Source organism: Ceratina calcarata, unplaced genomic scaffold, assembly GCF_001652005.2.
Source record: "Ceratina calcarata isolate Rehan_Ccalc_2016 unplaced genomic scaffold, ASM165200v1 scaffold147.2, whole genome shotgun sequence".
Classification (NCBI taxonomy): Eukaryota; Metazoa; Arthropoda; class Insecta; order Hymenoptera; family Apidae; genus Ceratina; species Ceratina calcarata.
Genome location: NW_017135881.1, coordinates 843,592 through 856,090, shown reverse-complemented (window position 1 = coordinate 856,090; position 12,499 = coordinate 843,592). Strand labels below are relative to the sequence as shown.

Genomic DNA, 12,499 nt, shown 5'->3' with positions numbered 1-12,499 from the left:
AAATTTTTTTCCAAAAGCTCGCCGTTTCGACGGTGGAATGGTCGGATTTTGTCAACATCAATAAAATGCCATATAATCATACTTAACTCGTTAAATACTGAAATTAAAAGAAAAATGCATAGAATCTTTCTTATAAAGGATGTCAGTGCCTACAACTTCTGTATAAAAAACTCTTGGCCATCGTCAATAATTAGTTTGTTTGTTAGTTTGTTATTCAATACATCGCCAGCGTATTATAATTAAATCGAGTTGCAGCGAATTATCCAATATAACGATAAGCGATAACACCGTCGTTTCGCGGTGAGATAGCGTACCTGGTAAAAGCTCCTTGTGCATCCAGCCTGAGATCACTGTCGCTATGGAGCAGATGTTGAGACGCGTTCCCAGGCTGCCGATACAGGCCGGGTATCGTCTGGGCCGTTGGGTGTTGCGCTTTTACCAAACCGACCTGGAAAAATCGGACGAACGTTCCGTAACGATTGAAATACGATGTACCACGAAACGATATGCAAATCTTTGGTATTAATTTTGTTGACAAGTGTCGGTTGCCTTCTCTCACCTTCTCTTCTCGCGGTGCCCACAACCACGACAGCCTTTGCCGCCACTCCTCGCAGACGTTCCAAACGTTTCTGGTGCCCCATTGCCAGCCGACACAGTATCTAGCAATTGAATTATAAATAATTTCCATTGGACGTTCGGGTTTAAGTTTCTGTGAGCTTTTGCGATCAGAACCGATGATCGCGTTGATACGGAAAAACTTTTCGGACAACGGAAGTAGACCATTGGGTCACGATGGTCGATCATTGAAAATATTGATGTTTAAACGCGGTTAGTGGGGCCGGGCGTCGGTTTCTCGTCTGCGCTAGATTATACGATGAAAATCATCGCGCAGCTATCCGACTATAGTTAGCTCTTTTTGTTTTTCGTTCGGTACGATGGGAAAAGTGTTTGGTCGCATAGAGCATTCGACCGACGTTAACCTAATAGCGCAATAGCGTACTGGTAGGTACGCGTGAACATGCTATTATTAAGTAATAGAGATCCGCTTTCAAAGGGGTCAGCGTGAGAAAATCAATTTTAGTAAGCGTGATGGGAAAGGTAAAATAAAATTTTTGCCACACTCTCAGCTAACAGCAGTCGTTTAGTCGTAGTCCTGTGTGATAGAAGCTTAGCATGCGCTCTTTATTGTTTAAAATTTACGCTCCGCATCATTGAATGATATTTATTTCATATACCAGAACCCTAGGCGGCCATGCAGATACATGCCGGCCAGCACGGTGTTATAAATTCCAATTGTCACGTTCTCGTTTTCACATAGTATTTAGATTTTCTTATAGGAACCTCCATGTTTTTATTCATCGAAATTAAAACCAAGAATAAATAGAATATTTAACAGAACTTGACTGAACGAAGGTTGAGTACCTGTGTACGAGGTTTCATTCGTGATTGCGATTATTACAGTTTCTCAGATTCAAGCGTCATTCTTGCTAGGCTTTAACGAATTCAAAAGCGGGCGTCGTCGCTTGCAGCTAGACCTAAGGTTCCTTCATTTCTGCCCGAGCTTGTCTTTTTACTCGAAAGAATAAACTCGGCTACGGGAAAGGGCAGATAAGAAGTGTCTGATACAATTGGTAGCTGAATGACCCTTTAACCTGTTGCACGTATTGCATTTACCAGTCTTCACGAGTGTACCTGTTATGTAATGCGAGAAAATACCGAAACAAGAGAGCTCCGTTTAACGTAAAAAGATCCTTATCTTGTGTTCTGATAATATCTGATGTTTTCATCAGTTTACAATTTTACAATTATTAAATGGAGCCTAATGAAATTAATTTACTCACAATTAGTATTAAATATTAAACAAGTCTTTTATCAATCCCTAAATTCGTACATTCGTACATTCGTACATGCTCTTACAGAATTGTTAATGATATAAAATGTACGACGGGTACAAACGGGGACAATGGAACACGTTTGCTTTTAATGAACGGGATCGTTAAAATCTTGGTGCAGTCACCTTCTGCAGAGTGCCAGGGCGGCGCCAGCGATGATGACAATGACCAAAGCCACCCCAAGAGCGGTGAGTGTCCAACCCATCCTTCTTAATACCAAATCCAGGCCCGACCGCAAATCCAATCAAGCCGCCGAGCCTGAAACACACGGAATAAATCCATGGAGAGCATGATCCGATTACAGTTACAGAACCAAGATTACCCGTGGATTAACGATCTTTACTTCTGCCTATCCCGTATATTTGCTCGAGTTTATGAACTGTGTCTGCCTGCCCACGTATACGTACCGCTGACACTGTTCCTTTAAAGACACTGATTCTCTTTTATGTTAATGCTCGAGATACATTAGAATAAGTGGGACGATTAGGGTGGTAAATGATAGCTGGAAATGTCGGTAGAAGTTAACGAGGCAGTACTCCCTTATAAAGTATAAAATCTCCCCTTGAGGAAGGTTCCCTCGATTAATACCTTTGTCGTAGAGATGAAAGGATTTTTAAGATTCGTTACAAAACTAATCTCCGACCAACGTGTCACGTGATGCCGGCTTCACCTACATATGAGTCACCCTCGTGAAGGGACTCTGATCTCGATTTTCGACGTGATTGCCTCCGGTACGAAGGTATAAGTATGAACACCCACGTTCCACATCGTACTTATCGATGTGCTACTGCTATCCGACTTTAATTTAAATGGAACTCCTTAACAATGAAGATTAGATGAGTAGAAGTAATCAGATCGACAAGAATGCCGTTTGACTCTTTTCGATGTTTCGATCCGTTCTGAAGATATACCGGCAAAACGACTCTGAATTTTTTATTCCAAGTACATTTATTCGGTAGGGGAAATCGTGACGATAAACATCATTTTTAGTTCATTTCAATATCTCAATCCGTTCCGGGCATTATCAGCTTACAAAGTTTCACCGTTTAGGTGCAGCGTTTAGGATTTCCGCGCACGCCTAATCCAGATTGCTTCCGGGAATCCCTGCCCTTCTTCTTCGGTGCAGGCTTGCCTACAATTAAACGGTTATTTCCTGGAACTGCGTAGCAGGTGTCAAGACGGAGTTGAAACAGGTCAGTAACTGGGTCAAGGTACGAGAGCGAGAGAGAGAGAGAGAGAGAGAGAGGGGGTGAGACAGATCCAAGCTGCGGGGAGGACAAAATGACAGCGCGGCAGGAAAAAATTCTCTTTAATCGACGATATCTCGGGTACGGGAAATCGGATCGGGATAGACAAAACGGCATTTTAAAGAATTTCTACTAAATGTCCATATCCTATCTGTCTACATTACGCACTGCAAATTTATCAACAACTAAAATTCTTGCTTTTTTAATTTAGTTGCGGTATAGCCAGTCTTATTTATTGTAAACTTATAGACAATCCAAGTTTCACTTGTTCATTCGAGTTTAATACATTCATTTGATCAAGTCGGTATTATACAACCTATGTATGTGTTATGTGCGCATACATACGCGTGCATTACATAGTCTGTAGGCCAAAGAATATAATGGAGAGCCCTTACGCGAGTGCCTTTAACGCCGCATACGAAGTCTGCTTCGAACAAGAATGGACGGTTGAAGAGACGACCGGATATGCTGCGGCTTATCCGCTTTCTATAGATTATTTTCTGATAGAGAAATCAGACCAGCGATACTGCGAGGCTAAGTAATTCAGTGATTGTTCAGCCAGTGATATTTTGAATCGAAGTGTGCGTCTTGGGAAAGGAATTATGACATTATCTTCTCGCGTCGCGAACACCGAAAAATGCAAACATTTATCTGGATAAAGTACCGTTAGATCGTCCAATTTTTCGCGCGCAGCGAAACGATTCTCCTTTTATCTGAGACATTTCGACAGGAAGTACGCGCGGCTTAACTCAGGTGTAGATAGGCATGTACGCAACTTCTCTCAAAAATAAAAGTGAGAACCCGGTAGAAAGGGAGCTGTGAGGGGAGGGAGCGAAGGAAGAGCACCACAGCGTGTGTCTGAAAAAATAGGCCAAGCCTGCGGAGTCGGTGAACTTTGCTCAGATACTTGGAAGGGCATTCAACGAACATCGGCAACCCGGATGGTTTCCCCTTCGAAGCGAAGAAGCAATCCGCTTTTGAAGTACCACGATACACACGGTCTAACTCGGGAAGCGACCATACACATGTCCGCGATATTTCTAAATGCGATACTTTAACAAGTATTTCCGTCGACGGGAAATTCTACTCGGGGATTTTCATCCTTTCATTCCATATCCTAGTTACGTACTGCAGAAAGTTCTTGCGGATTTTCACTGTAAACTCATTCATCAGAATAGTTTAATATTTATTAACCGAAGTGAATGTTCGATCACATTATTTCTAAAATTGTTCCATAATTGAATTAGATCTTCCTATTCTTTAAAGGAAGAACACATAACCGTTACGTTCTAAATTTAACTGTGCGAGCGACGGAGCGGCTGTGAATGTGCGGCTACGGTCTAACACGCGTGGCAACTAACCGAGATTTTCGGCGAAAAAGTAGAGAGGCGAGGGTGGAAGAACGGTAGGGTAGGATTTAGTAGAAAAGAAGAGGATGGTCGCAGTTTGCTACCAGTGCTTCGCTCTTACCCATCAGAGACAATGGTAGCAATTAGTGGCGTGTAAGATTTCAGCCTGGAGCTGCAGAGGAAGAAAAAAAGATTCTCTGATTCTCCACTCTTCGTTTCTATGAAACCTGTTTCGACGAAGAGGGAAAAAGGGGGTCAATAAGTCACTTTAGTATCCTGTATTCAATTGGAGCCCACGAAGATTCATCGATCCACTTACCAGTCGTCAAACGTTACTCCTGTCAAGGTCTTGTTTGAAGCAACAGATATCTAAGTGTCGGAGTTCCGGTTCAAGAGCCGTTGATTAAAAATAGTCTCGTTTTCATCGAAACAGATTGAAATTGACACAATTTTCTACGTCGCATTTATTTTACGACAAACAATTAAGAAACGTTCATATAATTTAGTGTCCGTTTACTTCCGTATACTATACAATTTGCTATAATCAATACACAAATGCTGATACAGTAATTAATTAATTAATTAATTAATTATTTTTTTTGTTTTCGAACGAAATGTTGCTAAAATCTTAAGCGCGGGCTTTTAGAGACGTCGAATCGTTGCCAGAGTTATATTCCATGATAGCGAGCACGTGAATTGCTGCAAGTGCGCGAGAGCGCATTGTGTCTTTTGAGAATGAAGAATGTAAGGGTAACGCATGCGGAACGGCGAAATAAGGACCAGTAAGTAGTGGATATCAAAACTGGGTCAGACCGGAGCGGTCTGGCACTGCTTACATTCGTGTCACTGTGTCAAGGTAACCGATATTAGATTTAGATGTATACACATACAAATCAAGAGCGGTTGATTAGAGACAGAGAATTTCGTCAGTCGTCGTCCGTTCCGACGTGGAATCGCAGGAAATGGGAGCGGCTTTTGATGAGAAATTCGGCGGCAAAGTTGAACACGATCGTTGATCTCGATTGCTCATATTTCTCTAACATTTTTAAACGTGCCTTAATTATTTTTCACATTTCATTCTCAATCCTTAACTCCTTCAGTTACAAGCGTTTTCTCAAACGCAGTCTCACATACATATACAAGGATGGAAAAGAATTTTTGGCATCTTTTAAAGAAAATTTAGCAATCGTTGCAGAATGCATCAGCTGTTGTAAAAAATTTATTCTAGTCGATTTATCGTTAAAGCCAATTCACGAAGCTGTGAGATTGGAATTCCTCGACTCGCTATGAATAATTCACATATGAGTTTCTCTTGTTGTTGGTATCTCGGATATGGTTCGATTCATTTTACTATGCGTTCAGTCTATGATATCCGAAACCCCAGAGAGTCATTGACTATTCAATTGTCCAAATGGTAACTTTTGTATTCAAATGATTTTACCATCGAATTTTACACTGCTTTCCATGGTTAAATAATTTCTAAAATATCACGTGCCATAAATACCGTACTGCCCATTACATACAAAACATATCATAATTTACATATAAAATACGATTAAATATGTATTTCCCATGTTTATGCTACAATATTTACCGAAGTCTACCGACGGCCTTATCGTAAAATTCGTTAGCAGATCGTGGTTGCGTATAATATAACTCGATGTTGTGTGCACCGAGAGAGCACCGGTCATGGTCATGAAATATCGATACGAATATTTTAACCAAGGAAATTATAATTTCTTGGCTGTCAGACGAAACCTGGATTCATTAATCAGATTTATTATTGTAATATATTCATTCCGTTCCGTTTAATAGCAATGCATATGGTTCGTCGTCAACTTTATTCTCCTTGGCCCATTTTCAAAGTCTATCGGAGATATAACGAAAATGCAATAATTAAATGTAAGCAAGACGAATCGACGCGTCGAATATTTGCCGATGTTTCGCATTTTCTGCACATCGTCAACGACCACCTGCGCAAAATTTTCGAACATAAACCTCTCCAAACAATGATTATTAACATATGCGAAAGAAGCTCGTCCGCACCGGTAATCGAGTGGTCTCGATCGATCGGGTCGTCGGTCCCGTCTGTCGGTATACGTGGCTGCAGGAGTGCTGCCGCAGGTTCGTTGCACTTTCGGCCGCATTCGTAAAACTGCATGCCGCTGCGCCATCGGTTTTCTCGTTCGCTTCACGAAGCCAGCCGCGATAATTGAATTTCGTTCTTAACTGGTTCGATCGCCATGGTATAATAATATTCATATCATCCATATTGCCGACGTTAACGGGCACTGCATGCGGCAAAGCGTTTGAATTTATTTAAAAACGATCTTTAACGTAAATCAAATTTCGCAGTCCAGTTAGTTTCCTCTGACAGATATTTTGCGTCAAACTTTATCGTACTAATAGATAATTCCATTTATAATTTCACCAGATAGAACAGTTGACGTTAGAAATATGATTAAATGAAAAATGATCTGTCAGACGAAAATTTTCCACTTGGAAGTTTGGAAATACAGAAAGATTTACTACGTCTGAGGGTTTTATACCATTCAACCACATCATTATGCCGTCGCAGCGAGTGCGATCAAAGCGAAGAGGAAGGATTATGAATATTGGCTGGGCAAACGATATCGCAAATGCGTTCTTTGTGGCGAGAGAAGAAAGCCGGAAGATTTCGAGGTAAGACGTGAGAGAATAAAGAGGATCGTCGAGCTCGTTGTGTTTGCGGTGCACATTTATAAAGTTCGCGGTGCTGCGCAAGTCCGTCCTCTCTTTATTTGCTCCGGCGAGCTGTCAAAATAATTGAATCCTCCTGTTTACTGTGGTGACATCGAAAACAGCGAGTTCGTTGACCGTGAGCAACCGCGATGCGCGAGCTAATCGCGAGGAGGGAAGAAAAGGAAAAAGGATAGCGAACGGACAATGGAGGAGAATCATATAGTAATGTTCTTTGACGGTGGTATACCAGTTGACATCGCGTATTGGGGATGGAGAGAAGCAGAATGGTATAACTACAGTGAAGCTGGCCAAAATGTTCGCGAGGGATGTAGCCGTGGGTCGATTAAAATGCAAACAAAACCGGCCGGAGAATCCGAAGACTCGGAGAAGCAGACCTTCGAGACGGGTGCAGAATATTATCGTTTTTGTTTTTCCCTCAGTCAGGGGGTAAGAATTGTCGGCGCTAGCTGTAAGAACGGAAGAGGGAGTGGAAAAAATGGAGAACAAAGAGAGATAGGGGTACTCTTATCTTGGCGCGGAACAAAAAAAAAGTAAAAAACAGACTGAAGAAAGAGAGAAGACGTACATAGACGCTATACATGTACTTATACCGGCGTACCTGTTCCATTCTTTCTCCTTTGTCTTTAAGAGACTCCCTTCTCCGTCTCTCGTTCTCTTTTTTCCTTCCATCCCGTTTTTTGCATACACGGCGAAGAAGGGGTGGAAGAACGGAAGAGGGAGAAAAGTGAAGGTGGGTGCGAGAACGACGACGAGAAGGGAAAGAGATAGCAGAGGTGGCTGCAGAGGGGTGGAAATTCTGGGTAGCTGCCAGATGGCGCATTGCGCTCTAGAAGCTCGCCCCCTCAAGTTTCTAACGTTTGCTGGCAAACACCGAAATTCTCCACCCTATCCTCATCTTCCTCTTCCTCTTCCTCTTGCATAGACATGCACGTGTGTGTCGCACCGTGTATGTGTCCCTTATTTAGTATATCTCCGTAATCCAGGCGGGTGCGCGGGCTTTTACGGTTTCCCAAAATCCGAGGCACGAGTGGCAACGACTCGAAGCCCTAAATTTCTGCGCGGACTCCGATTAACGACACCGAAGCTCGCGTCCTAAGCCCAAGTCCATTTCGGATAATCGTACTTACAGACAGAGAGGTGTAAGATCACGCCTGGCTGTGGAATCAATACATGTAACTGCATACGTATAGCTTTGTATATTTGCGTACGGCTAGTCCGAAGTTGGCCTAGTAACGAACACCTGCTTTAAACGTTGACGAATGCATGAAACGGAATAGGTAGGTACCAAATCCAACTTAATATTAATCGGAAATTATGCGTGAATTATGCGTGTCTCGTTAGACAGTTGACAGTTGGATACGCAAGCTAGGAAGGTACCGTGATCTTGATCTTTCTACACACACATGTATGTATGCACGTACAACATACGTTTTTTTATGAATGTCTGCACCGCGGCAAGCTTAACATCTATATAATTTCAATTGCAAGTAACTTTATCCTTCGTCATTCTCGCATTGTCTTTTAACAACCTCCCTCTTTAATCTACCGTATCGAGAACAAGTTCTTGATGGTCCAGGCTTTGTACTTGGTGCAGAATTACAATTTAACGCGTGACCTATCAATCTAGAAATACTGAAACAGTCGCTGTACTCGTTTACGTTAACGGATCGTTTTGCTTCGTTACTAATATCAAGATTACTGCGGCGAACATTTCTTCCAATGCGAACGTCAAAGGGATTAATTACTGTGACGCTTTAACATCAATTTTTTACATTCCCGTTCACGTGACGCGGCAGTAGTCTAGTTTCAGTAGTATAGGTCACGTAGTAGTTGGCGCGGCCGGCACTATAGCCGTCACCACTCCTTACTGACAATGCCTATGAATTCCCAGAGCAATCTACGAGGCGAACGAGAAATAATACGCAGCCTGACGGTCTATCCGTGATCCTGATCTTGACTCCTCGGTCCTCGGAAACTTTTCTCGATCAACTGATCCGCTTTAATGGGTCTCCCGAGATAAAACGTTCGCTTCTATCTCGTCCGCTGCTCTATTCTCCCCTTTTTGTTTAAGCATTTCAATGGATAAGTAACCTACGGATTAACTAGAGTAAACTTCCTGTCGGACTGTTCCCTTCGAGTAACAAGAACAGATGTCACGAATGCGTTTCTCTCACTTCGAGCTTTAAACGGTATCGCATCGCCAAAGCGCGCCAGAAACTGACGCTTTGTCCGTGAGTCGAACGTTATCGAACTCGATTTACAGACAAGTAAAATCTCTCTTTCCCTCCACTTTGTATGGTTCTCGTCTCTCAAGTCGACATCGATGCGACAGATTTTATTTCAGATGCAAAACGATCCATCCGATCCTCGGAGGAGTCTGTTTACAAGGCGAGTTCTAGCAAAACAACACCTGGTCGTTTTGCCCGTCGAAGGTAACGCGAAAGAGCAAGGACGCGAGACATTTATCAGCTCGTTTCGCGAGACCGATGATGAACAGAAGCGTGAAAAACAACGACCCCGAAAATCGTTCGATCGATCACACGACCGAGAAATACGTTACGTTGGTAATAATTAGACAATGTTCCACCTGGCTACGCAGCGACTTGCGGTCTTTAGTAGGTCACCCGTTAGATGGATTTAATATGGCTTAGGAGCGCGAGGAATGCCAAGCCTGCCGCATTCTCCATTCACCCTGCCCCGAGCTTCCTTCCTCTATCCTTTTTCCACCATCCATGTCTGTACGTACCGGACTCTGTGTTAGCGCACTGCTAAAAGAGGGCGGAAATTGTGCGAGAGACGAGGAGGCGCCGAGCAAAATGCAAAGAAGAATGCAAGAGGCTTGATAGACGCATACGGGGAAACAGGCAGATAGGAAAAACGTAGGCAGCGTAGACACGTCTTTCTTCTTTCTCAATATTTCATCTTCTACCCTACACGTGCGTGTGAACCGCAAAATAATACACGTGACGTTGATGATGAATCGAGTACTGGACGAGATTTTTGACTACAATATTGATTTAACAATAAAGAAACTTGGTAACTTTTTATTGTTGTGAAGAAAAGGGATACGGATAGAAAGAAAAATCGAGAAAAAAGAGTTCCCTCGAGAGGATCAACCGCAGCCACGTAACGGGCGTAACAGAGCGACTCCTTCCTTAGGCGCCGCTGGGAATACACAACACAAAGGTCCTGGAGCATTATCGTCGCGTTGTCTTCGTCGTGATTCGAATGGTACAACCAGTGATTGGCTCTGTTGCGAAACCTCTTCCCAAACAGGTTTAGGAATATTACGTAGGAGATGCGTTCGCATCCTCGAACGAGCGATCGCGTTTGTTAAAGGATTCGCGCGTATTGGAATTTTTGTTAGCGACACGAGACGAATCATTCACGGAGAGTACGGAACCGAGAAAAATAGCAAGAAATCCCGGCTGGTGACACGCGCAGGCGGAAGAAAGGAACTGGGGAAATGTCAGCCGTGACCCTGCGAACCAGGCAACAAAAGGTCTGTTCCTTCGACGTCCTGAGAAATTGGATTGCGCGCCGGTAAGTCACTCCTGCTCTGGTGATCTTTTCCGACGAACATCTCTACCTAGCGCGTCGCGCGGGGTCGTTAGAGAATCTCCCTGTTCACGGTGCAAGGATATAGAGATTCGCAAATTGCATTCATAAGAGAATGAAGAAAGCGAGAACGTGAAAGTGATAGTGGTCGAGTGAGAAGGGCAACGGCTCTGGGGAGTTTTATCCGCAACTTCATAAAGAATGTAACGAGGATCTTCTCTAGCGGGTCGCTCTCTATATTCTCGTCGTACGTTCCATCGAATAGTTAACGAGAAAGAAAAGAGGATTCCGTATCACGTGTCAGCGTTGCAAGATGGAATCGATGTTACTTTGATAGTGTCTCATGGTTTATGACGATGAACGTAAAACATATACATATTAATGTCATTTGAATACATGATGAAAGAGAGAGAAAGTAGTTAAGATAAGATAATAAGAATACATGTTTCGGAGAGAAAATTACGTCCCATTAATTAAGACATTAATACCCTTTCGATACCTTTCGTTTCGGTACAACGAGTCGTGTTCTGTTTGCTAATAATACCAAGTTTATAGAACGCAACCGTGAGTTAATAACCAGACCATGCATGTAGCGCCAAGATTCGATAAACCTCAGTCATGAAACAATTACAGCAGTCTGCTTTGGCGTTTGGGGAATGGCTGGTAACTTAGTAATTAGTGACGCTGTATGCGTACCTGAATATGCTTAATTTAACAGTACCGTCGTATGATAAATTTATCGCACAATTGTTTGCATGGCGATCGAGAGGAGTAGTAAAGATTTAATCACGATCCTGATCATGAATTTGTTTTCATACAGTTGCAAATGTTTCATTTGATAAAAACGAAACAGAAAATCCGATCAAAAAGTCTCTGTAGAAACGTGGACGTGCAAATGCTTTTTATTATAGCCACTGTGGATACGGTTTTAAAGATAGCTCTCTATCGCGACGTTTCAGTACGTCGGTTTTTATTTGCGTTACGAATTTTATACGAGTAGATTTCTCTCGAGGTGGAAGCTAAACGAGATTTCCCTCTAAGGAGAACAGACTCGCAACGTCGTAGTAGCTTTATAAACGGAGCGCTCTTTGACTGGCAGGTAATTAAGATTTGTCGCATATTCGGAATATGCGCAAAACTTGCGAAGGTGGAGCTTTCCTTTCGAGAAGAAATTTCACGCGTTTGTGTTCTCACGTTTTTACGGCGGAGAATTCGTGTTGAAAAAAATTTGCAGCGCCGCTTGCGAGGTTTGCTGCGCGAAGTAAAAACTTTTACAATATATCCGAGCGAGGATCGCTTTCGGAACAAAATTCCTTACTTCATTGGAAGAAAAATGTCCAAGTGGGTTTTTCAAACTTTCATGCAGTCGCCAGTCGTATCGAACCCGAGGGAGTTTCGTTCCCTCTGCAGTTTGCTCATCGACGGAAAAAGAGTGTGCTTCCCTTAGGGTTAATTAGGTGACCGCAATTATGGATTCGCGCGAACAGATGAATTGATTCTCATCTGTTCACGGTTCAGTAACGACATTCGTGCCTTCACAATTGAATCCTCGGCTCCATCAAGCGTGAATGACGGTGAATCAGGAAGCGAGTCAAAGATGACGCGACCCTGACCTCCTATGGGGTGGATCCGTTCACGGAAAGAGGCTCCGAGGGCGCATCATTGGGAAGCGGTAACGAATGTTCGATGCATGTATTGATTTCCGGGTTAA

The 12,499-nt window shown here is 42.9% G+C and overlaps 1 protein-coding gene across 1 annotated transcript in view; it reads right to left on the bottom strand.

The window, feature by feature from the left end:
- Positions 1 to 12,499, bottom strand: part of LOC108631686 (uncharacterized) — a 51,591-nt gene that overhangs the window by 6,393 nt on the left and 32,699 nt on the right. Inside the window, exons 2-4 of the mRNA XM_018035807.2 lie at positions 2,018 to 2,150; positions 560 to 659; positions 315 to 448 (exon numbers count right to left, since the gene is read on the bottom strand). Of these exons, the coding sequence (XP_017891296.1) occupies positions 315 to 448; positions 560 to 659; positions 2,018 to 2,097 (314 nt within the window). The 5' untranslated portion in view covers positions 2,098 to 2,150. The remainder of the gene's footprint in view (positions 1 to 314; positions 449 to 559; positions 660 to 2,017; positions 2,151 to 12,499) is intronic.